The sequence below is a fragment of the Perna viridis genome, chromosome 7 (assembly GCF_037379345.1).
Source record: "Perna viridis isolate PV_CMFRI_1.1 ecotype Kerala chromosome 7, ASM3737934v1, whole genome shotgun sequence".
NCBI lineage: Eukaryota > Metazoa > Mollusca > Bivalvia > Mytilida > Mytilidae > Perna > Perna viridis.
In genome coordinates, this window is record NC_142451.1 from 47,174,006 (window position 1) to 47,198,012 (window position 24,007).

The 24,007-nt window shown below is 32.1% G+C and overlaps 3 protein-coding genes across 4 annotated transcripts; 2 read left to right on the forward strand and 1 right to left on the reverse strand.

Moving 5' to 3' along the window:
• The first annotated feature begins 9,089 nt into the window (after positions 1-9,089).
• On the forward strand, positions 9,090-14,571 carry LOC148613006 (equistatin-like). The gene is made up of 8 exons (XM_088595420.1): positions 9,090-9,244; positions 10,118-10,238; positions 10,995-11,071; positions 11,617-11,802; positions 12,971-13,153; positions 13,421-13,556; positions 13,841-13,920; positions 14,336-14,571. The coding sequence occupies exons 1-8, from the start codon at positions 9,181-9,183 to the stop codon at positions 14,521-14,523; spliced, it is 1,035 nt and encodes a 344-aa protein (XP_088451546.1). The 5' UTR covers positions 9,090-9,180; the 3' UTR covers positions 14,524-14,571.
• A 1,209-nt stretch (positions 14,572-15,780) lies between these two features.
• On the reverse strand, positions 15,781-18,550 carry LOC148613007 (equistatin-like). 2 transcript variants are annotated; one of them, XM_088594969.1, is made up of 4 exons: positions 18,432-18,550; positions 17,809-17,944; positions 16,738-16,817; positions 15,781-15,968 (listed from the first exon to the last, which is right to left on the reverse strand). In XM_088594969.1, the coding sequence occupies exons 2-4, from the start codon at positions 17,940-17,942 to the stop codon at positions 15,781-15,783; spliced, it is 402 nt and encodes a 133-aa protein (XP_088451095.1). In that variant the 5' UTR covers positions 17,943-17,944; positions 18,432-18,550. The 2 variants fall into 2 exon arrangements, with proteins under 2 accessions (XP_088451095.1, XP_088451094.1); XM_088594968.1 differs by lacking the exon at positions 18,432-18,550 and adding an exon at positions 18,254-18,366.
• On the forward strand, positions 17,852-22,158 carry LOC148613008 (U20-hexatoxin-Hi1a-like). Its single transcript, XM_088594967.1, has 5 exons — positions 17,852-17,981; positions 19,875-20,199; positions 20,452-20,587; positions 21,436-21,515; positions 21,941-22,158. The coding sequence occupies exons 2-5, from the start codon at positions 20,136-20,138 to the stop codon at positions 22,126-22,128; spliced, it is 468 nt and encodes a 155-aa protein (XP_088451093.1). The 5' UTR covers positions 17,852-17,981; positions 19,875-20,135; the 3' UTR covers positions 22,129-22,158.
• The last annotated feature ends 1,849 nt before the right edge of the window (positions 22,159-24,007 follow it).

Here is a 24,007-nt window from a genome sequence, read left to right on the forward strand (position 1 = left end):
ATCTGCGTAACAGACTCTTGAATCAGGCTTATGAGAAAATGCGTCTTTGAAGGTCTCTTACCAAATTCTTTTTGAGATATCAGTCCTTGGTAGACATAATGCTCAGTTTGTTCTAAAACAATGAGTAATGATTGTTTTTTTTGTAATTTTCTCTTGTGTGTTGATGTGACAGCTGGTCTACTGATTATGACGCAATACCTTGCAAATGCTTTTTAATTATTTTGTTCGAAGTGCCTGTACCAAGTCAGGGCCATTGCGGTACCAGCTGCTCCGGTGGTGTAATATCTATTTTGCCAGGTTTATTTTTTTTACTTAACTTGATTATGAATCGAATTAAGTGTTCGATGTTGTTATCCTTTTTTCTGTATTAGCTGTAATTGTGGGAAAATCTTTTAATACTCTTTAAGGTCCAAATTAGCTCAATGAACGGTAAAGAAGATATAACATATTCTTATATCAAGACGCGTCCGATATAGATTATTTGACTTGCATATGTATCATTATAGCACAAGAAACGGCTTGTGAGAAAGAGAGAAGAGAAGCCATAAAACCGCACCAGGATTGGACAAAGAATTCCTGTATATGATAGCGACGGGAATTATGCTCCTCAACAATGTTCTGGATCTCAGTACGTAATCAATACACTGAAAATACTTCTGTCGGCTTATCAGATATTCGCAGATTTTGTCAAATGAATATATAGTGTTTATTTTCAATGATAATGTGTTAAACTTGTCCAGTTTGGATTATTATTTTAAGGTGATGATCACAATTTTAAGAATGGTTCCTTGTTTGGGAATCAAATTTAATGAAACACAAAAACAAATTTCTATAAAATGAAGCTTAAAAATAGAACAGTGCTCGTTTACAAAAGAAAAACAAATACATACAAACAAACAAAAAACGACAGACAAACAAACAATGAGAAGTAGATTTAACGAAAACAGTTTTATGTGACCGTCCTACTAAGGATAAGTTTATTGGTCCTATACCGAAGGTAAACAATTTAGTCTTAAACTATAAAGTTTTAAGTTCTGTATAAGAATCAGGCCATGGGATGCACATCATATTTTTCACCTAAAAACAAATTAAACAAGCGTGATTCTGAAGAAACTATATTTCTGTTCCTACTTATTTTAGGGAATAACTTTTATAAACTTATAATAAATTTACAAACATACAAATACGAGAGTGTGTCAAAAGTTTTTGAATGAAGAAAGAGAATAGAAAATTTATTGTATGAAGAAATCTGTTATTTATTCCTTTCCGTATTTCAGATGTTACTGTGTTATGAAAGATGGCACCACGATAAACATTTTTGTTTCCATATCGGAGTCTAGCAAGCAGAACTGTAGTAAGTTTTTCCATGTCATTAAATGAAGAATAATTGTCAAAATGTTGTCAACAGTGATACAATGTGAATATGTTTCAATAACTCGTAATATATCAATGATATTATTCATCACCTTTATTTTTTAGAAACAAAATACTATTCAACGACAGAATAATAGTTATGGAAGCCAAGAGGAGACATAGCAAAAAGTTATTTATGTCGTGTCTCCATACATATAGCGTTATCGCGATGGGCATCGTCCTTTTGCGCCAAATGGATAATTATCGTAGTAAAATTGCACCAAAAATTTGTTTTACGTGTAGTTCTTTTCCGCCACAAAACAGACTAACTTTCTGCGCCAAATACAAATAAGGAAATGAAATATCAAAAAGGTAAAAATCTGAAATAAAACGATAAAGCCAACAAAAACAATTAAAAAATGATTATGTTTAGGCAACAATTTCAATACCAACGCCAATAATTTAATCAATATTTAACAATTTTATAGACCACTATCTCCCCTTTTTTATATAAAAATAAGACGTTTCATACATGTACATTTTTTTGATTTTTTGTTGTTGATACTTGCTGTCTTATCTTTTTAAACAAGACAATAAAAGTGTCCTCCGTCAAAATACTGACTACGTAAACACTTCGTACGTCACAAACATTGCTATTTCACATCACTTCAGCACATCCCTTCAGCATCTGCGTATGGAGTGTTCATATCACAAGTCATACGTTATGCCAGAGCTTGTCGGAAATACGCAGACTATGTATCGCGCTAGAACTCTAACAAATAGGGTTCTGGAACAGGGTTATGTTGCTACAAGATTGAAGTCATTACTACAGAAGTTTTATGGTCGTCATCATGAACTCGTGGATCGTTATGGTGTATCCATCTGCACCATGAAAACTGATTTATTCAACGGGTCATAGTTTTCCTTTCCTTGTTTGCCTACCCCGGACATGACTTTTTATGAGCAACTCGGCGGGTGTTTCTAGAAAAGCAGAGGACGCTTACCCTACCGGTGCACCTGGTCCATGCTCCCAGTTTTTAGTGGAGTCCGAGTTGCTCATTTGCTTTTGTTACTTTGTATGTATGATTTTAGTTACTTTATGTTCTTTGTTGTGTATGTCTGTTTTCCGTGTATGGTCTTTGTCACTGGATTACATTCTTTTGATTACTGCTATAACCTTGGTTCCCTTGATTACTCTTTAGTTCTTCAGTTGTACAAATAGAATGTTACAGACTTGTAAGATTTCAAACTAGATAGTAATTTGAACGCATCATTACTTTATTTATTTGCACTTCAATCACAAACGTTTCTTAATACAATACATCGTCATTTCTGCGTTTTAATGTATGCATAGTCAGTCTACCTTTCTCTACATGTATCAGAAACTGAAATGAATGTCCATATTGGTTTTCAATACATTTCGGGTCGAGAGGAAGCAAAGCTCGACGTTGCTCTTGTTATGTCAGAATTTGTTCTAAAGGGGAGATGCTTTTTAAATGCAAAGAAAAGAGAAGCATAAACTATTTTTATTGTCTTGAGCCACTGGCCCGGAGTCTTCTATTTTCCCCTTTTAATACTCGGTACTTTGACTGTTTTAAGGACTACTCGGTACTTCGGGCATTGAGTACCATACCCTGAATCTTAAAAAAATAGTACTAGGTACTCCAAATATTTCATATTCGGTACTCAACGCTTATATCAAGCAGTACTCGGTACTGTTAATTTAAAAAGTTACAAATGTGTTTGATGATTCGTTCAATATTCCTCTGAAGTTTGATTTTTTTCAACAATATTTTGAAACAACTACCAACAACAATGTCAATGTCAAAAAATGTACACTGAGATACAAAATTAAGAGATGAAACTAACCCTGAAGCTAAAACACTGTACGGGTGCTTACTGATTTACAAAAGCAAGGATATGGAACCAACCATGAAAAGTTCATGGAAATAAATACTAGTAATACATGACAAAATATTTCTAGTAAATAAGACACTCCCTTTAAGTGTATGCACATCCCAAAAAACTGATAAGAAATGCCAATTTAGTATTAAGTTTCTTATAAAAGGCCATATTTAAGGTATATTCCCTCTCCCCTTGCACTCGCAATATTTGAATTTTTGCAATTAGTGACGGGTTTGAAATTTCAATTTTGTTTTGGTTTTGTTTTATTCGTTCAAATGGGCTCAATAAAAGTTGAATGAATTATTATTGAAACAAATCACAGGGAAATAAATGAATGAGAATTAAACATTTTGTTGTGTTCACGTGGACCCCCACCCGGAACTTTTGATATGTTCAACATTTTATGAAACCCTTCACCAACAGAAACACAATGTAACACCCACTAGATAATCATAGAGCTCTGTGAAATAATCGCTTGATCAAATAACCATCTTGTTTCTTTAAACCAAGACCTAAAATTCGACTTTCCTTTGTCCGTACCGCCTCGATTGTTTTTGTATCCCCGGTATCATCGTATCCATATCCCCGAATGCCTGCCTGTAAACGGTGCCGAAACTGGAATATGCATGCTCCATTTGGGATCCTCACCCGCTGACCGCTGCCAGAACCTAGAGATGGCCGAGCAGCTGGATACATGTATGTCTACAACCAGTATCAAACTTCCAGCAGGTGAAACTGTCATGATGCAATCACTACACTGGCTACACTTCAACATCGAAGAGTAAAAACCCGGATCATTATGTTTTATAAAATCAGTAAGTAAGTAGCAGTTCCAATCACAGTTTTATTTCCTCCAGACCGTAGAACACGACAAGCTCAACCACACTCATACAGACACATTTGTTGGCTTCAGAAGATTGTTACAAATACTCATTTTCCCCTAGAACCATACTACAGTGGAATTTATTATATGTAAACATCAACAGCTAAATTAAGTTGGAACTTTTAAAGAACAGCTGACTCCAGCTGTTCTTTGGACAATAAAATCATGTAGAAATTTAAACTAAATCCAGTAAAACTCTAAATATTTTTAATAACATGATTTTTTGTTTTTCATCACTATTTTTGGCGTTTGACTGGATAATTTTTACTACGCATGCGAAGCAGTTAGTTATCATCGAATATGTGATAATTGGATACCAGAAGATGGGGACATCGATAACAAGCTAACAAAGGTTTTTTAAATAAATTATATCCACTTTTATATTTGAATAAAACGGACATTAACATGTTTTAAACAAAAAGGTTCTGCCCAAATGTTATTTTTTATCTCCCCATTGGTGAACAGGGAGATCAAATTGATTGCATGCCTAGTGAAGTGTCTAGTCGTAGAATAAAATTGTATGTAAGTTATATAAAATTGACTGAATCTACTGTTTTTTAAAGCATTTTTTTCAAAAGTTCCCTATTTTGAAAATTCGTTTTTTTTTATACTTTATACCGTATATATCTTTATATAATGTTTTCTTCGCTGTTTTCAAAATTCAATAAACATGCTCTTTTTTAAAGAAATAAATTGGCATACATTACGATTGATGGGGTTGATATTTTGTTTGTTAATACCTTGTACAATGCAGTGTCTACTCATTTGTACACATGCCATGGCGATCGTCTTTGTTCATCATTTTGCGTTATAATTAATCATGATATATTAAATTTGCCTCATGTTGACAATACAGCCAAAAAAGGACAACAGTTGGTATACTGACCAAACTCCTGACCTATGACCTCTAGGTACAGCGGGTGTAAGGACTAAACATAGAACAAATAACAATAAAAACGTTTACACACACGTACATGTAATCATTAACAATGTTACTTGTACATGTAAGTAGTAAATACATGTACCAAGAAAGGTCAACCGGCTGAAAATGTCACTAGTCTCAGCTATATTAATTTGTTGGGCACTCTAGTGGTAGATTTAATTGTGTATAAGTCAGGTGGAAACTGTTAGAAGAGATGTTTAACCGTGTAATACGAATATTGGATAGTTATAATAAAATGGAATAGTTCATAGATATTGTATTGTTTTCTTTTTTATGTGTTCGCATATGGTAATATCATTGTATATTTTAGTGTGCAATGCACATAGTTTTATGGCATCAATGAAACACAACAAAATTCATTTGAAACTATGTACCAATATTCATTTCAGTTACCATGTGCACTTATTATATTTTTAAATGGTATTTTTGTGCCATTTTACAATATTTATTGTGTTTAAAGAAAATAAATAAATTGCTTTGCGATTTGGTGTGGGGTCAACCGACATTGAATTATAAGAAACAATTTTAGCTCACCTGGCCGACAGCCATGTGAGCTATTGCCATCACTTGGCGTCCGTCGTTAGCAATTTTTCAAAACATTTCTCCTCTGACACTTCCTAACCAATTGGAACAAAACTTGGTATATATACATGTTCCTTGGGGTATCCTTCATAAAACTGATGTGGGGATTTTTGATCCGTCGTTACTAAAATTAGAACAAAGAGGCCAGACAGTAATTATTCGCATATATCTCCGAAACCGTTAGTTTTAGCCAATTCTGACATGGGCAATAGGTTCATCTTGATAAGATATATATGTGTTTAAAATTACATTTTAATCTGCCATTTTGTCGATATTTTTTGCTATTTTTAATGTCATTTTCTGCTCTGACACTAGTTGACCAATTGGAACCAAACTTAATATGAATGTTCCATTGGGTATCCTGCACGACACTGATGTGGGGAATTTTGATCAGTGAAAAACATGGCCACCATTACTAAAAATAGAACATAGGAGTCAGACAGTAGTTTTTAGCATATATCTCCAAAACCGTTAGGTTTAGCCAAACTCTTTTATTGCTAAAATGATCCTTATTATAAGGCCTTCAAAAATCTTCGGGCATCAAGTTGTCAGGCAACTCCTTGTAAGAATTATTATTGCCCTTGGAAGATGAACAATGACGTTTATTTTTTACAGTTTTCAGCCAATATCAGCCAATATCTTGAAAACTATAAAAGATAGAAAGAACTTTCAATTTTTGAAATGATTGTTATGTCATATATGGCGTACTCTTACACCGAAAATAGAAAGCTTGTCCATATATTGTTTCCAGGCATCTTGTGAGCTCTGAATACCGGTACGACATGGCCCGTGAAACACAACTGACCCACAGTGAATAATGTTCATAGTTCACATCACTTTAGTTATGGTCCCGAAGTAAGCAAAATCCTTGATCGTAAAAATTGGACATGTAGTTAATCAGATTAATTGTTACGTAATATGATAGAATACATTCATCAGAATAAACTATATGCGGTCACCGAGAAAACATCGACAGAGAAAAGTCGACACTGCATATTCACGGAAGACCTAAACCCGATCTCTATCATAAAACTTAAAATTAGACAGGTGTATTATGGTGTGAGAATAGGGTTTGCCCACATTTAAGCAAACTTGTTTGATTTTTAAATGTATTTACCAAATCATTTGTGTTATATACTACCATGTTCTCTTCATAATTTTATTTTTAATTTTGAATAATACATCAGAAGCCCGCGCAACTTTTGAATGCGTTGGAATTAATGAAAACATGCTTTTTTTCAAATTTGTGTCCTCGAGTTTTGTGGCGACAAGGCATAGTTGTAATTGATAATACAGTTAAGAAAATGAATGTCTGGTAGTATTGGTAAGATATGTAGTTGACAATATATTTACATTATTTTTTTTAATATCAGATCATGGCTGGGTTAAGCCGTACTGGTTATGTATGCTGTGATAAAGTGTACAAGATAAAGTATTTGTGCATGTATATTTTTCCGATTTTTGAAAATAAATGTTTATGATAAACATATTTTTATTGGCTTCCGACTCCCGCCAGATGGAGCTTGTAAAGGTTTGAATTTGGTTTTTTCAAGTCTTTTAAACATTCATTCATTTATGGAGCGGGTTTCTGATGTACTACACATATATTTACAAAATCATCTATGACACATACTACCATACTGATTAACACAAGCTTTTATTTTAAAGTACTTATCTGTGTAAGAATCGGGCAAAACGTATATAAGGTGTGGCACATGAAGGAAAAAACGCAGAGATTTTATTGCATTAATCAAGTAATTTTACCTGATAACCACCAGAAATAACTATCAAAGTGTTTATAAAATTTGCCTTCAAGATAAATAGCTTTTTGGTTGTTTTCTAGATGTAATAAATATATTTCAGGCAAAATTTCATAAATTTGGGAAAATGATGTGCCACCCATTGCCTGATTCTTACACATAATGGTACTTAATTAGTAATTTAAACATAATTACTAATTGTTCATGTATGTATTACCGGATGACTTGAACAACCCTATCAGTTGCAGCAGGAAGGAAGGGAAACAAGTTTACCGACACAATTGAAATCTTTTTAAAATTCAGAGACATATGATTCATGGTGTAGGGAAATCTACCGAACAAACGATGTTTATTTCGGTCAACATAAGGTGTATTTTTATAAAGATGGTCCTAAAAAAAGTTTCGAATTACATGTACTCAACAGAAAACATTCGAATTTCATATGAAACAAAAATGCAATACTAGTATATAAAGGCTAAATCAATCGGTACTGACTCACAATTAACACTTAAAAATCAATATTTCTACTAAATCTTGTATCAAACAATTTTATCTAATTCTAAACAGTCACGTACATTTGTAGCCTCAACAATGTTTCCATGGACAAAAAACTGTATACTAGTTTTGCATCTGTGTAAAATATATCAAGAGGCACTGCCTTATGACTTATTTCATTTCAAAAATATCAAATGAAAATAAAAATCCCTACCTACCGGCCCTACAACATTTTAGAATATTACTCGGAAACATAACATTATTTTTTTTGGCTTTGGAAATTTCTCATCAATTGACTGACATGCACCAATATCTGTCTTACATGCACTGGAAAGTGTTGATTTTATCCCAAAGGGTATTTCTCTGGGTCAAAGATTCAGCAAATTCTACTGTTTCAATAGATCACGGATCGACATTAAATCACGTAATAATGCATTAACTTTAATGAACTTAATGAATGAACGTGGTCACATGACAACTAGTTTCTCCGAAATCACATTGACCCACATTCAAGGGTTTGACTAGGTAATAACTTTTCATATATAACAAAATAGTTTCTACCATTTATTACAAAGTGCACTGTATCATGGTCAGAACATAACAGTACTGATAAAACAAATAGCTGTTAACAGAATTATAGCTCAATTAACCTTTAACCTTTAACATAGAAACCAATTGTTAGTCAGATTAGTGAAGCAGAGTACTTTACCAGCATGGGTCAGATCTCCAATTATCAACTCGGATAATTAACATGTTTACTATAGACTATGCCCGGGGACTGTGTAAACGCTTTGATGCTTTACACCGTCCGTGAGAGACCCCACACGATAGCCAAGGACGTAAAGAAACATCTCTGTCCGTCATGTATACATGTAACACGTATGAGTGTAAACCTGGTCTATCAGTATTGAGTATACATATGTTAGTACGAAAACGAAAATTAAATGAAGTATAGGAACAGTCAGCTAATTGCAGGGTCACTCATATCGTGCAAATATTTTATCACTTCTGCCTGAATGTTTAACATGTCTTACGCACGTGCAATCACAACACATTGAAGAAGATAGATATATTAGATGCAGGATGTAGGATGCAAATACGTTGAAGGGCGGATGGGAGAAAATGTTTCCTAACAATGAAACTTTTGACAGCAAACGTGACTGAAATAATAATTCTTTATGTATTTGTCATTGAAAACCTATATATAAGTTCGAGCTTCCCTAGTCAAACATCGCTTTTCTGGTGCACACGTAAAAGAGATGGCAAAGTTAACACTTTTCGTTTATTTGGCTTTGGTTGTTGCAGTTTTGGCCAATGCATCTGGTATGTAAATAATTATATAATAACAGTTGTATTACGTGGTATCAATATTTTGTTTGTTCTTTGGGCTTATCATCATTCGATGAAGTTGCAGATTTTTTAATCAAAGCCACATACCACTTATACAAAAGAAGACAAAAATTGTATAATAGGATTTATTATAGATTAAGTTTTTTTGTTTTTTTTTTTTATATATATATATTTTTGTTTATATTTCACAAATGATTCGCTACGCTAGAGTAAGTTCTAACTACTCTAATATCCTTGGACGCCATAAATATCTGTGTAACAGACTCCTGAATCAGGATTATGAGGAAATGCGTCTTCAGAGGTCTCTTACCAAACTCTTTTTAGATATCTGTCCTTGGTAGACAAATGCTCAGTTTCTTCTAAAACACTAAGACAATGAGTAATGATTGTTTTTTTGTAAATTGTTCTTTGTGCTGATGTGACAGCTGATTTACCAATGTAACGCAACAGCATGAAGATGTTTTTTTAAACATCACTGGTAATGAAAACCATGCCGCAATAAAAGAGGGAGGTTTAGCGCGCTGTAAAACCTAAATTTAACCCACCATTTCGTTTGAAGTGCCTGTACATTTTGTACCAAATCAAGAACTTGCGGTATCAGCTGCTCCGGTGGTGTAATATCTATTTTGCCAGATTTATTTTTTGACTTGACTTGATTATGAATCGGATTGGTGTTCGATAGTTTTGTTGTTACTCTTATTTCAGTATTAATTGTAATTTTGGGATAATCTTTTAATACTCTTTAAGGTCCAAATTAGCTCAATGAATGGTAAAGAAGATATAACATATTCTTACACCAAGACGCGTCCGATATAGGTTATTTGACTTGCATATGTATCATTATAGCACAAGAAACGGCTTGTGAGAAAGAGAGAAGAGAAGCCAAAAGCAGCTCCAGGATTGGACAAAGAATTCCTGTATGTGATAGCGACGGGAATTATGCTCCTCAACAATGTTCTGGCTCTCAGTACGTAATCAATACACTGAAAATACTTCTGTCGGCTTATCAGATTTTCCCACATTTGGTCAAATGAATATATTCGTTTTATGGATGTTTTAATTTTTATTTTTCAATGATCATATGATAATTAAATCTCCTTAACGGAGTAGATATTACTTAATGTCCCTAATTAGTGCATTATTCCTGATGAACTAAACAATATTTTAAAAAATATTTGTATTCAAATATGAGATAGATTAAAGTCTTGTCGAGTTTGGATCAATATTTTAAGGCGATGATCACAATTGTAAGAATGGTTCGTTGTTTGGCGATCAAATTAAATAAAACACAAAAATAAAAGAGCAATGCAAGGAAAGCTAACACATACAAACAAACAAAAAACGACATACCAACAATGAGAAATAGATATAACGAAAACAGTTTTATGTGACCGTCCTGATAAGGATAAGTTTTATTGGCCCTATATCTAAGATAAACAATTTAGTTTTAAAATAAAAAGTTGTAAGTTCTGTTTTAGAATCAGGCAATGGGTTGCACATCATATTTCACACCTAGAAAACAACTGAAACAAGCAGAACTCCGAAGAAACTATATTTCTGTTTCTACTTATTTTAGGGAAATAACTTTTATAAAGTTTTTAAGAATTTACTAGCATACAAATACGAGAGTATGCCAAAGGTTTCTTGAGTGAAGAAAGAAAACAGAAAATAAGAAAATATATTGTTTGAATATATATATAATTTAATCTTTTTCCTATTTCAGATGTTATTGTGTTATGAAAGATGGCACCACGATAGACAATTTTGTTCCCATATCGGAGTCTAGCGAGCAGAATTGTAGTAAGTTCTTCCATATCATTAAATGAAGAATAATTGTCAAAATCTTGTCAACATTGATACAATACAAAAGTGTTTCAATAACTCATAAGATATCAGTGATGTTCTTTATCACCTTTACTTTTTAAATACCAAATATTAGTCAACTACAGAATGATAGTTACGGAATCCAAGAGGCGATATTACAAATAAGTTAATCATTAGTCTCGATATATATATCGTTGTCGCGATATTTATATTATTTCGTAATCCCGATAAAAGCATATCTTTATTTCGATATAAGTATATTGTTATTTCGATTTAATTACTCCGTTATCTCGTTATCTTATAAAAGTTAAAAGCATTTAATGCTTGTTCAAATTGTCTCTATTTACAATTTAATATTTCAACACGTAAATTTATATTTACACATTAGTAGTTTTCTGTTTTACCATGGGTTGGATATTTATAGCATTGATCTTAACCTTTCAGTCTTTTTTTTTTGCTGTTATGAATATTGTAAATTACAGATTTTTGTATTTATAATCACTTATGCTATAATGTTTTAGAATGTGCCCGGGACAGAGAAGAATACCAGAAAACTGGTCTGATTGGCTTAATATTTACTTGTTCAACCAATGGAAACTACGAAGAAGTCCAGTGCAAAGGGTCAACATGCTACTGCGTTGATGAAGACGGAAAGAAAACCGGGGAAAAAACTGTGCATGTTTCAAAGATAAAGGAACTCGAATGTTGAAAATGTCAATTATTTTAAAATTTAGCTATTAAAATAAATAGATCACATCCGAGTAATGGTTCCTTACTGCCTTAAATACCAGTCCTATAAAATGCAGACTCTGCCTGTGATAAAGGGGAAGAGTAATGAAGGGAACCAAGATTATAGCGGTAATCAAAAGAATGTAATCCAGGGAAAAAGACCAGACATGAAAAACAGACATACACAACAAAGAACATAAAGTAACTAAAATCATAAATACAAAGTAAAAAAAGCAAATGAGCAACTCGGACTCCACTAAAAACTTGGTTCCCTTAATTATTCTTTAATAAATGTGAAGGCTTTAATTCAGGACAACCCGGTTAAAATTACCCCTCAAATTTGGGTGTGAAGTTGTAGCTAATATACATACAACTTAACAAGTTATAGGATTTTACATGACAGGTAAGAGCGTATGTACCGTAATTGTACCTATTTTCGCGGGTACTTAATTTAGCAACTATTGAGTCTATGAACATATTTGCGGATGCTTATTTTCGCGGAAATCGTAAATTTTACGTAAAGAATAATGTTGGAAATTCTCTTTTGTGTGAACTTAGTTTCGCAAACAGTGTTTAAGTTGAATTACTAAGACAATAATTTGCTAAAAACAATTGGATGTTATTTAAAACAGGAGATGCCATTAGTGACCTTGAAATTACCTAACACCGTTAATAAATCATCCTGAAAGTTATGGATGCATTTTTTTTATCATAGTACGACGTATCTTTGTTGGACCGAAAAAAGATTTGTGTTCAGTTTCTTCATACAACTCCGGTATAGATAGATGATAGATACAAAACATGAAAGAAAATAGGAAGCCATTTAAATAATATTGAAATTGCAATCCGAAATAATTGGAAAGAATTATCAATATTACTTAAGGTCCCGTTTGGTACAAACAAAATCCACTAGAAATTCCTTTCTTACAATCTGTATCGAAAAAGAACCATAAACAGTCATTATAATTTTCATGAAATAGTCGTTGAAATCGCCAGCTGCCCTTCAATACAGTATGTTTCGCCATACCATAAACTTTCAAGTTCTTTTTGTCAACCGTAGTGTTATGTTGACCTTAGATATTAATGCATATCTATCGCAGTATATTTCATGTATTGGTATAAATCATATGCCGTAAACATATGTTATAATGTACGTTGTAAAAAATAATAGCCTTGAATATTGCGCAACCACAATTAGTTGGGAGTATGTACAGTTCTATATAAACGACTGTTTTATTTGGGACATCACTTGTCGATTGACATTTACTTCGATAGAGATGGGTCGTCTGTTACTGTGCGTATGTGCTTTTATGATTGCTGGAACTTATAGTAAGTAATCATTCCAATATTTCCTACATTATGATATGGATATTGATTATAATTCATTTGGTTTATTTAAGATTTTTTTTGTTTATAAATAAGTGTGCATTTTCTTGATTTATAGACTGATTGTTTTGGGGTCTTGCATGGACAACAAATATTTATTACAGCAATTGAAAAAAGTTGAGCAGAATTTTAGCAAATATCTAGAAAATACGGATATTCATATATACTAACAATATGTGATTAAATTTTAAAACCGCCTATTTCTTATAGCGCAAGAAACAGACTGCCAGAAAGAATTGAGAGTTAGCACTGCGAATAGTAAAGGCGATACACCTATACGTGGACAGAGAATACCAGTATGTGATAGTAATGGCAACTATGCTCCTAAACAATGCTCCGGTTCTCAGTAAGTAGTAACATGATTACACAATTTTATATTATTTCAAGGCTGAGATTGCTAGTCATCAAGCCAACTAGAATTGAAACTCATTATTTTAGCACAAGTAGTAAACATTTAACGTAATGTCAAAATGTATTAGGCGATAAAATTCAAGTTTTAAGTTGGTATTCGATCTCAACATTAAGTTAAACCAGTCCAATTGTTGTAGCATGGTTTATGATTCCTTCCTCACAAAACAAATTTTTAAAATTATTATCGCTGCAGAATTGTCACAATGTTCTACTTTCCAGATGTTACTGTGTTAAAAAAAGCGGGGTTACTATTGAAGGATACAGTGTAAATATTTGGGAGGCTCAGGACCAAAACTGTAGTAAGTCGAGCATTTAAATGAAATAAGAAAAGGACCATTAAGGCAGACAATGTAAAATCTTTAAAATTCTTTTATTAGTATGTTTTTTTATCAATCATTAAATATATTAGTATATAATTGGCATTTTACTGTTTTTGTTTTTAAAGCTAGCAATTGTCGTTATTTTTTAAGAATTTTACTAGAAAAATTTCAAGTCATTTGGTTTTTGTACGTAATAAAAAAAAATATCGTTCTTCCGCTTTAAAACGTTATACAAAAATAGAAAGAAAAGTACTGGCTATCTCAAATAAATTTGAAATATGCAATTTACTAATAAATCTTCAATGGAATTATACAGTTTGTTTTTTCAAAAGATTGTTTCCTACTAAATCGTTATTTTAGCGAGTTTTTCTGATTATCATTTTTTTAATTTTAGACTGTGCAAGGGATAAAGACGAGTATTCAACTCTTGGTATTGATGGTATAATGCATAGGTGTTTATCTAATGGAAACTACGATCCAATCCAGTGTACCGGATCAGTCTGTTATTGTGCTGACCAGAACGGAAAGAAAATAGGAACAGCCACCGTTAATATTGGATGTATCAGAGAATTTAATTGTTAAAATATTTATAGTTACATGTAGATGTATAAATAAATTGTTTGATATATAGGTATACCTTTCATTCTGATTGATACAAGCTGACCTAGAGAGATATGTGCAAAAATTCATATTTTTCAAGATTTATCTCACATTTATTAGCTGTTTCGTACCTCAGTATCTGTTTTTTGAGTATCTCATATACTTTAAAATGAATTAATTTTCCAGACGTTATTCAATTTGTTACAAAAAACACACAATTTGAAAGAGTAATTAAGGGAACCAAGGTTATATCCGTAATCAAAAGAATGCAATCCAGGGACAAAGACCAGACATGGAAAACAGACACACACAACAAAGAACATAAAGTAACTAAAATCATACATACAAAGTAACAAAAGTAAATGAGCAACTCGGATTCCACTAAAAACTGGGAGCATGGACCAGGTGCACCGGTAGGGTAAGGATATTATGTCAAGAGATGTATTAATACTGTAATATCTTTTAAGGTACTAGACAGTTGGAGGCTGTAATCCATTAATAAGTAGATTCCTTTCTATAAATTAATAGACAGAAATCACGATGTATTGTACATTTTAGCTCAAATTAAGATGTTTGTTTGACGTTTATAGATTTCAGAGAAAACAAACAAGGCTCAAATTAAAGGATGCCGCATTCAAATAACCTGAACATTCTGACAAGCCTGGAACAATTTGAAGATTGTTTTATGAAAACAAAATATGAAAATGTTTTACCCTATCGGTGCACCTAGTCCATTCTCCCAGTTTTAAATGGAGTCCGAGTTGCTCATTGACTTTTGTTACTTTGTATGTATGATTTTAGTTACTTTATGTTCTTTGTTGTGTATGTCTGTTTTCCATGTCTGATCTTTGTTCCTGGATTACATTCTTTTGATTACCGCTATTACCTTGGTTTCCTTGATTACTCTTTCACTTGAGCAAATATACTTTGTGACAGAGTTCAAGTGAAATTAAGGTGAGTAGAGACTTTAAGTGAAATTCACGTAATTGGTTCACATGGATTGTACGTGAAAAAATATTTTCTATGTACGTGAGCAAGCTGTTCTAAAAATATTAGTTCGATATAAATAGGTTTCTTTATATTCTGAAAAATACACAAGTCTTCGTGTTGTTCTCATTTGCATCTTTAATTTATAGTAAACTTGTGTTAACATGTCTGTTTTCTAATTGAAATAATATACAAGACATATTAATAAATATTTTTATTACCACAAACCAATTATAAACTTGAACCATAGCATTAACATTTAAGTTCTCTCATCAACCCGATATTGACGGTGGTTGTTCCGACTTGTTTTCCGTTCTCGTCAGCACAGTAACATACTGATCCGGTGCACTGAATTGGTTCATAGTTTCCATTGGCGGAACAAAAATGGATTTTTCCAAAAATGCGTAGTTTTGAGTATTCTGCTTCGTCTCTAGCACATTCTGAATGTCAAACAAATAAAATGTAAAAATTAAACGTCGAAAAATCTTTTATTTTCTGTGGCGAATTACTTACTGTAATAGGAAATCAATGAAGTATTTGAAAGATAAGCATCAGTTTCAAATCAATATTTTGCCAGAGAACAACAGGTTATTGTATTAGTATGTTGTTTACCATAAACAGAAGTTAGATTTTATCAGAACGACTGTCCATGTAGAAACCAGGCAATTCCTATGATATTGGTGACACATGGTAAATTTTTATCCCACATAATTTTTTGTTTCAATGTATTGTTTATATGTCGACATAGTTCCAATAGTACAACGGTTGTTTAAATAGACGAAGGTTGGCTCAGATAAAGATTGTAGAGTTCATTGGAAAGCAATCAAATTTTGCACAAGAGAGTTATACCTTTTTCAATTATCTTCAGCGTTTTCTATGCAACATTTTTTCACTTTAACTGTTGCAGTTAATTAGAAATAAACATTCAAATTTGAAAAAGAATGCATTTGCGACGTGAAATAGATTAATCATTTTTTTACAACAAAGATGTCATGGGCCAACAACAGCTTAGTTCGTGCATGGACACATCTTACGTCTACTTGAAAATAACTGTGATAGAAAAAAAACAATTTGCTTTTAAAACTGAACTAAATATGCTACACGTTTTACAATTTAAGTCGCATATATTAACTTGATATTCCCCAAAATACTTTTCGTATATTAATAGGTTTACATGTACATATCTAAAAGTAAGTCAACTTTACTTACTACAATTCTGATCCTGAGCCTCCCATCTATTTACACTATATCTATCGATCAGAGCACCATCTGTCATTACACAGTAACATCTGAAAATTAACGAAACTGAAAACTGAAACTTTCATAAGATTTTTATCAGAATGTATTGAATTTGTGGCAAGCTCGTTTCTTACAACATACGAACTCTCTACCAATATCCCGTAATAATCATCATGTAATAACTAAAAAGTTTTCTCATTAACCCTTAAGCAAAACTGACAAGCAACATTACCACCTTGTAAGAGCGCTCAGGTGACAGGAATAGCTCAGGTAGATGTAAACGAAAATAGAAACCCTGTGCTTCCGGTGTATCCAATTGGGACTTTTATTATTTACAACAGGTTATCACATGCCATGCTGACAATGATAAAAAAAACTTACGGTTTTTATTTATATTCAAATGACGACTTTTGTAATGAGAAACATTTTTTAAAATTTTAAATGAATTGTTTGAACTCATGAGAAAATATGATTTTGAAAATAAATAAGTAAGCAAAATTATTTTTAAACTTTGACTAATTTTTTTTTATAGTATACTATATATGTATATGTAACATATTGAAATGTCATTGCATAGTAATAGATTTCAATGGCTGTCTGACATGCTAACTTTGTGTATTGGTGTATTGAGAAACCTATCAAGCATGACAACATATATTTTAATGACAATTTACATATGATTATCTCAGAAATAAAACGTGCATCTTTCGACGCGTCTTGTGTAAAATCCAAGTACACTTTACAAGTATGAAAGTAACAAATGAAGGTTGTCTTTCTTAACTTAAAAATCAGACCATTTTGATATCGATGAACGAGATAAAATTTTAGACAAGTTATACAGAAAGCGATCGATGGCTTCTTGTAGAGAATGAACAATATGTTTCACTTATTTCTTTCCGTATCTTAAATATATATTTATTACTCAAACATCGTAATTCTATAGTATCACGACAAACTGTTTACCATAGAACGCTTGGAAATCTAGAAAGAGAGAGTAGCCATTCAAAGTAATGACTAGGAATTTATATAATTTAAACTCACTGGGATCCGGAACATTGTTTTGGAGCATAGTTTCCTTCACTATCACAAACAGGAAGTCGTTGTCCAACTCTTGGAGGAGTTTGGTTGCTGGCTGCTATACTCTCCCTTAATTCCTTCTGACATGCTGTTTCCATTGCTAGATGACAATAGATGGTGACACGTTTAGCATAAAGGTAGGGAATAAACACGTTTTGTAAAAGAAGCTGGAATAAATGGGGATAAAATTCACCAAATTAAATGATAATATAATTAAAATGAAATTTTCTATACAACATTGTAGCTTTTCTGTGTTCGAAATTCTCTTTGTAGTTATGTTTTTGACTAGAACAATTGGATGTTTAAAAAAGTCTTTCAAACAATGTTAAAATGTTTACATTTTCAAGACTGACGTCAACACATGAAATATAAATTATTTAAAAATAATGTGGCTAATAAGAAAACATACCAAATACAGTCGAAGCCGATATAACTAATAAACTAAAAACGGAAAACAAGGTTACTTGTGACATTCTCGATGTTGTGATATCAAACAGTGGATGCTGATGAGGGGAACTACCATATAACATTATTTTTATAGATAAATTACCAATTAATTTGATGACAATCATATAAGTAATAAATACCGGATGTTACATGTTCTTTTGTCGTATTTCATCGCCGTCGGTGACTTACACGACTTTACCACCATATGGAACTCAGTCAAACATGATAGACTGACACCTAAAATAGTTATAATTAAATATCAACTAACAGCACATGCTGAAAATAAGGTTCAATCCCTAAAAACAACACAAAACTAAACAAACAAGGCAGCCCAGGCAAATAACATTGAAACAAAATAATATAATTAATAAAAAAAAATAAATTGCAATCGTTTCCATTTTTAACCAAAAAAAAGAGAAAGAAAAAATACATTTATTTTACTGTGAAAATAAATCATATATCTTTATATTTATATTGGGAAAGGACAAAAATTAAACAATTACATTAAGTCGTCCTAACGACTCACGGTTTGAAGAAGTTGCAAAACAATATTTAAAAGAAAAAAAAACTTCATTCAAGCTAGAGGCATATTTTCCATAATATTCATATCAGCTCTTATTATTCCGTAATCTAAGCTTAAACATGTTTTATACTACACAATAGAATGGGAATTAGGCAATAATTAGTATACAATCATAGACAATAACATCGAGTTCCGAAAGTTTTAATGCTTAAAAATCAGTATGAAATATATGTCGGTACTCCTAATTTAAAACTGTACAGTCATTTCATGTACATCAGAAAGTTGTGTTTTGTGTTAAAAATACTTTTTATTTTCGTACGTTTGTGATTTGTAATACACTGGACATGAATTGAATAGTTTGTGTATTGTTCTATTGAACTGAAATCAATAATATGTATTTATATAGTTCTTTCTTCGTCATTATTCGGCGGCACATAGTGCCCAGACCGTAATAATTGAAATAAACATTGAAGTCCTGTTTATAACCATCTTCCGATGCTTTAATCCTTTAGAACGACTTGCTCAATCGTTTTACAAGACGACGAATGCATCAATTTGAATTGTTCAAATCCGATAACAGCATTACAATTTTTACATTGTCATTGCGGTCATGATTCTGTTACCAAGATTTTCAGTTTGTGGTTGTTTGTCCAAATTTCTAAATTCCTTGGAACAAATATTGCGAAGGTAATTATTCCAAATGTTTATTTATTTTCAAATTCGTGAGGAATTACATTTCTAAAAACACAAAATTTGATCAGTATTTGACAATAATTGACACTTAGCAACTAAAACGGCAGAATTACAATGAAAGTTTTCCTGAGAAAATTTTTAAGTTCTCATTTATTCAGCGTAATCAAGGGAACGTATACCAACTTAGCAACCAGAATATAACGAGTGAAAAAAATTGTGGCTAAACCAATGACGGTTTTGAAATGTAGTCGAGTAGAGATGAAGAAAAATTTTTTTTATAAAAAATGTCTATTTTCCACTTTTTCACTTCTCAACAAATGAAAAATTACGAAAATGAATAAAAACTATAAAACTGATATTTTTTTAGCCAAACGAATATGTTCTTCTGTTGATTAGTTTAACCAGATGGACCATGACATAATCCAAAAGTTATACATCATGTTACATTGATGCAGGAAATATGTGGCCAAAACAGCGTATGTTATAACTGAAGCTGTTGCAGTAATGTCGGAATTTGCCATTTATTATGCAATCGAAATAAATTGTTTGACAACAAGCGTGTACAGTACTGTATAAATGACCAGTCGCCCAAAAGTTCATCAGCTGATATTTTATATTCGCTAAGACGATGGATCAACTTATTCTTTGTCTTTATGTGGTTATGATTGCTGTTTTTTATGTTGGTGCTACTGGTAAGTTATGGTATACTATGTTGAATGTTGTATTTAAAAGCAATGATTGGAGGTCTAATCATGTTTCTGCTTAGGTTACATTTACTAAATATTAATATTATAAAGTAGTTTTCTAAATAAGTATTTAACATTTCTCCATAGTTTTATATTTGTCATTTACGTATACAAAATACCTGGTGAATTACCCATAGTAAACTAAAAAAATACGAATTTGTCTAATGCCTCAATAATCTGATGAATCTTTTGATCTAGTCCAAGAAACTGAATGCCAAAGAGAGTTGAGAGTAAATACTGCCGCCTACAATGCAGTACCACCAAGAGTAGGACAGAGAATACCAGTATGTGATACCAATGGGAATTATGCTCCTAAACAATGCTCTGGTTCCCAGTAAGTTTATTACAAGAATAATTTGGCCTTGGTTTCAAAAAGTACTTACTTATAAAATAGTTTGATACATATTTGTTGATTTTGCTATTTGTTGCAAAAAAGTGATAAAATGCATTTGTACTTTTACTTACTTTTGATTTCAAAATAAAGTATAAAAAAATATTAAAAGTTATTCACTTCATTGAATTTCATTTTTGTTGGTTTTTTCGTATTGACCAAGTTGTTAATGGATTAAACATCTTATTTATAGATGTATAAAATTGCATTCCTTCATAAACAAGACATTACAATACTTGGGTCATCTATAAATTCTGGAAAACACTCGTTATTTATATACTAACAAATCTGAGGTGTATCATTCGTGTTTCGACTTTGAAACTCTAATGCAGTAAAACTGACACATGGAGTCGAAATTGCCAATTGCGGCTTTCAACCATCAACGTGATCAATATCAATATTCGAGGGAATAGGTGCAACTGATAACTTTATTCTCTCAAACTTGTTCTTTTAAACATATGATGTCAAAAATGAATAGAATATAGCAGATAATAACGGTTCTCTCTTTTCAATCAGCTCAATCTTTTGTCACAGCAATGGTAGCCATGTATGTGTACGGTATTTTCAAAGAATTTACTTACTTGCAAAAACTGTCACCGTGGAGGCCGTAGAAGATAACCAAAGAGACATATGCTAATTAGATTGGAATCATATTAATATAATATCGTTTTTATGTTACGTTTTTTAACATTGAGTTTTAATTGATTTAACATAAAATCATAAGACGTTTAAAAAGTCATTCTCCTTTGATTTTTAAAGAATTCTATTAAGAATAGCGTTCTTTTTTTCAGATGTTACTGCGTTGATAGCGATGGTGTTGCTATTGATGGTTACAGTGTTAACAATTGGGAAGCTGTAGATCAAAACTGCAGTAAGTAAATGTGTTTAAGTTTAAAGTAAAATGTTCTGAAGTATTTGTCCAGACATTTCATCCTTTAATTATAAATAAAACTAAAACAACGAAATTTAGTCCCCAACGAAAACGTAACTTTCCATTCGTTTGTATGATGAATTTATAAATTCTATGAATTCAAAAATCTTCGAACTGTCGTTTTTTATAACAAAAACAAGAAAAAACACGAAAATTAGTACCCACAAATTTAAGTTCTTTCACAGTATAACAGTTTCTTTGACTATGTGGATAATTTGTTGATAGGTATCGTTATCTTCATTATCAGTTCTCACGATTAGTCTAGTTTGTTCCTCCTGATGCTTTCTGTTCTGATTGCAAAAGGTATTTCACTACTATAACATTATTCAAGCGTGTTGTTCTGGTAAACACATCTTAAATTTCAGACTGTGCAAGGAACAAGGCCGAATATTCAGCTCTTGGTATCATTGGCAAAATGTATAGGTGTTTACCTAATGGAAACTACGACCCAATCCAGTGCACCGGATCAGTCTGTTATTGTGCTGACCATAACGGACAGAAAATAGGAACAGCCACTGTTAATATTGGACTGATAGGAGAGCTGAACTGTTAAAACATTCATTAAATCTATAAATAAAATGTTAAATACATGGCATCATATTTTATTATTATTATTACAAGCTTAAGTTGCCTTTGTTTGCAGTTTGTAGCTTTTTATATGACGAGAATGTGTATGGCGAATATGTCAAAGAAATAACACCTCCAGCGGGATGGAAAATATCAGTTCAATGCCATCGAATGGTCTTCAATGAACAACAAAGAAACCCTCATACCACAGGGCAAGCTTCAGCTGGCCCCAAAACATCATTAGACACAGGTACAGTTAAAGAGTTGCTACTATATACTCAAGTAACATAAAAATAAACAGAATATGAAAACGAAACAAGACCTAAAGAGGCCAGAAGTTCACAACTTGGCGCAAAAATGCGGCGGGGTTAAAGAACTTTGGCGTGATCACAACCGCCACCCCTTAACAATCTGGCCACTGTGGACAAAACATATTATACAAATAAACCCGTCCGTCTAAAAATCAGTTCAGAAAGGTCTGAAAACCTTGTTAAAACTGAAATAAAGAAACTGATTACAATTTACTTAAATGTAAAAACTAATGACTACTAGCAGTTAAATGACAGGCCAGCATCAGACCAGTTTAAACCTACAAATAGTTATGTCCACATCGTATGTAAAATCAATTACAATGCCTCCCATGCGGGGTTGAGAACCATAAGTTATACAACATAGCCTATGTCATGCCAAACACTGCTTTAAATATAGTGTTTTAATTTCTGTTATTTGCAACAATACACTTTATTAAACAATTTTGTTTATCATTGATTCTACCGCCACAAGGTATGTCTGAGTGACAAACTGAGTTTGCAAGCATATGGTATTCAGGCTAACATTTAAGCAAACAACAAAATAGGATTTTTTTTATTTAAGCTGATGGCTATGGAAAGTAATCAATAGTTTAAGGGTTACATTGACAAACTACATAAAACAATTAAATGGTAGTACTACATTGTTATCGCTACAAAACTATATTCAAAGGCAACATACTTCAACAAGAAATACCTCGGTCCATGGTTTTAAATACGGTTGTTACCAAAGTTGCTTTACATTAGCCTATTTTTGTGTGTGTGTTTTTTTTAAGGGTTCCTATATGTTATTCGTTCTTTTCAAGTTTTCTTTTCATTTCTGATGTCCTTCTTAAGATACTAACTCTTTATTATACATATCTAAGTCTAACGACTAACGAAGAGCTCGAAAAGGGCCATTTTTCCAGCTTGTAATCATACGTATTGGTTTTGGCAATCAGTGTTGTCGAGACAGTTGGTTTCAGCGCACTCCCTCTTCCATTCCGGCGTAAATACACCAGTGGTGATTAAATAGCATTTGCTTGCTATTGTGTCATAATCGGAAAATCAGCAGTTACATCAGCACAAAGAATAGTTTACAAAAATAACAATTACTCATTATTTTAAGAAGAAACTGATTATTTTTTTTACCAAGGATTGATATCTAAAAAGACTTTGGAAAAAGACGTTTTGAGACGCATTTCCTCATACCCCTGAGGAAATGTTTAAAATGATTTCAAAATGAAAACAATAGGCACCAAATTATGGAACTTATCATCCTCCTTAGGAATTTTAATTTAAGAGATATATCCTTTTCATTTGTCTTTGATTAATACTTTTTTTTTCTTCACAAAAATTATTTTGAAAAGGTAATTAGTCTTTAAATTCTAATTTTTTAATAATCCCTCCATTCATATTTGTATATGATTGCCATTATGTCATTAGTATGCAGGAAAGGTATGATGGTATGCAAGAACCTTATTTTGGCCGACAAAGTAGAATAATGGTAATTATGATATAATGTATATTGATAAGTAATGGTGCATCTGTAAGAGTACGTAGAAAGCAGCTTAAGAT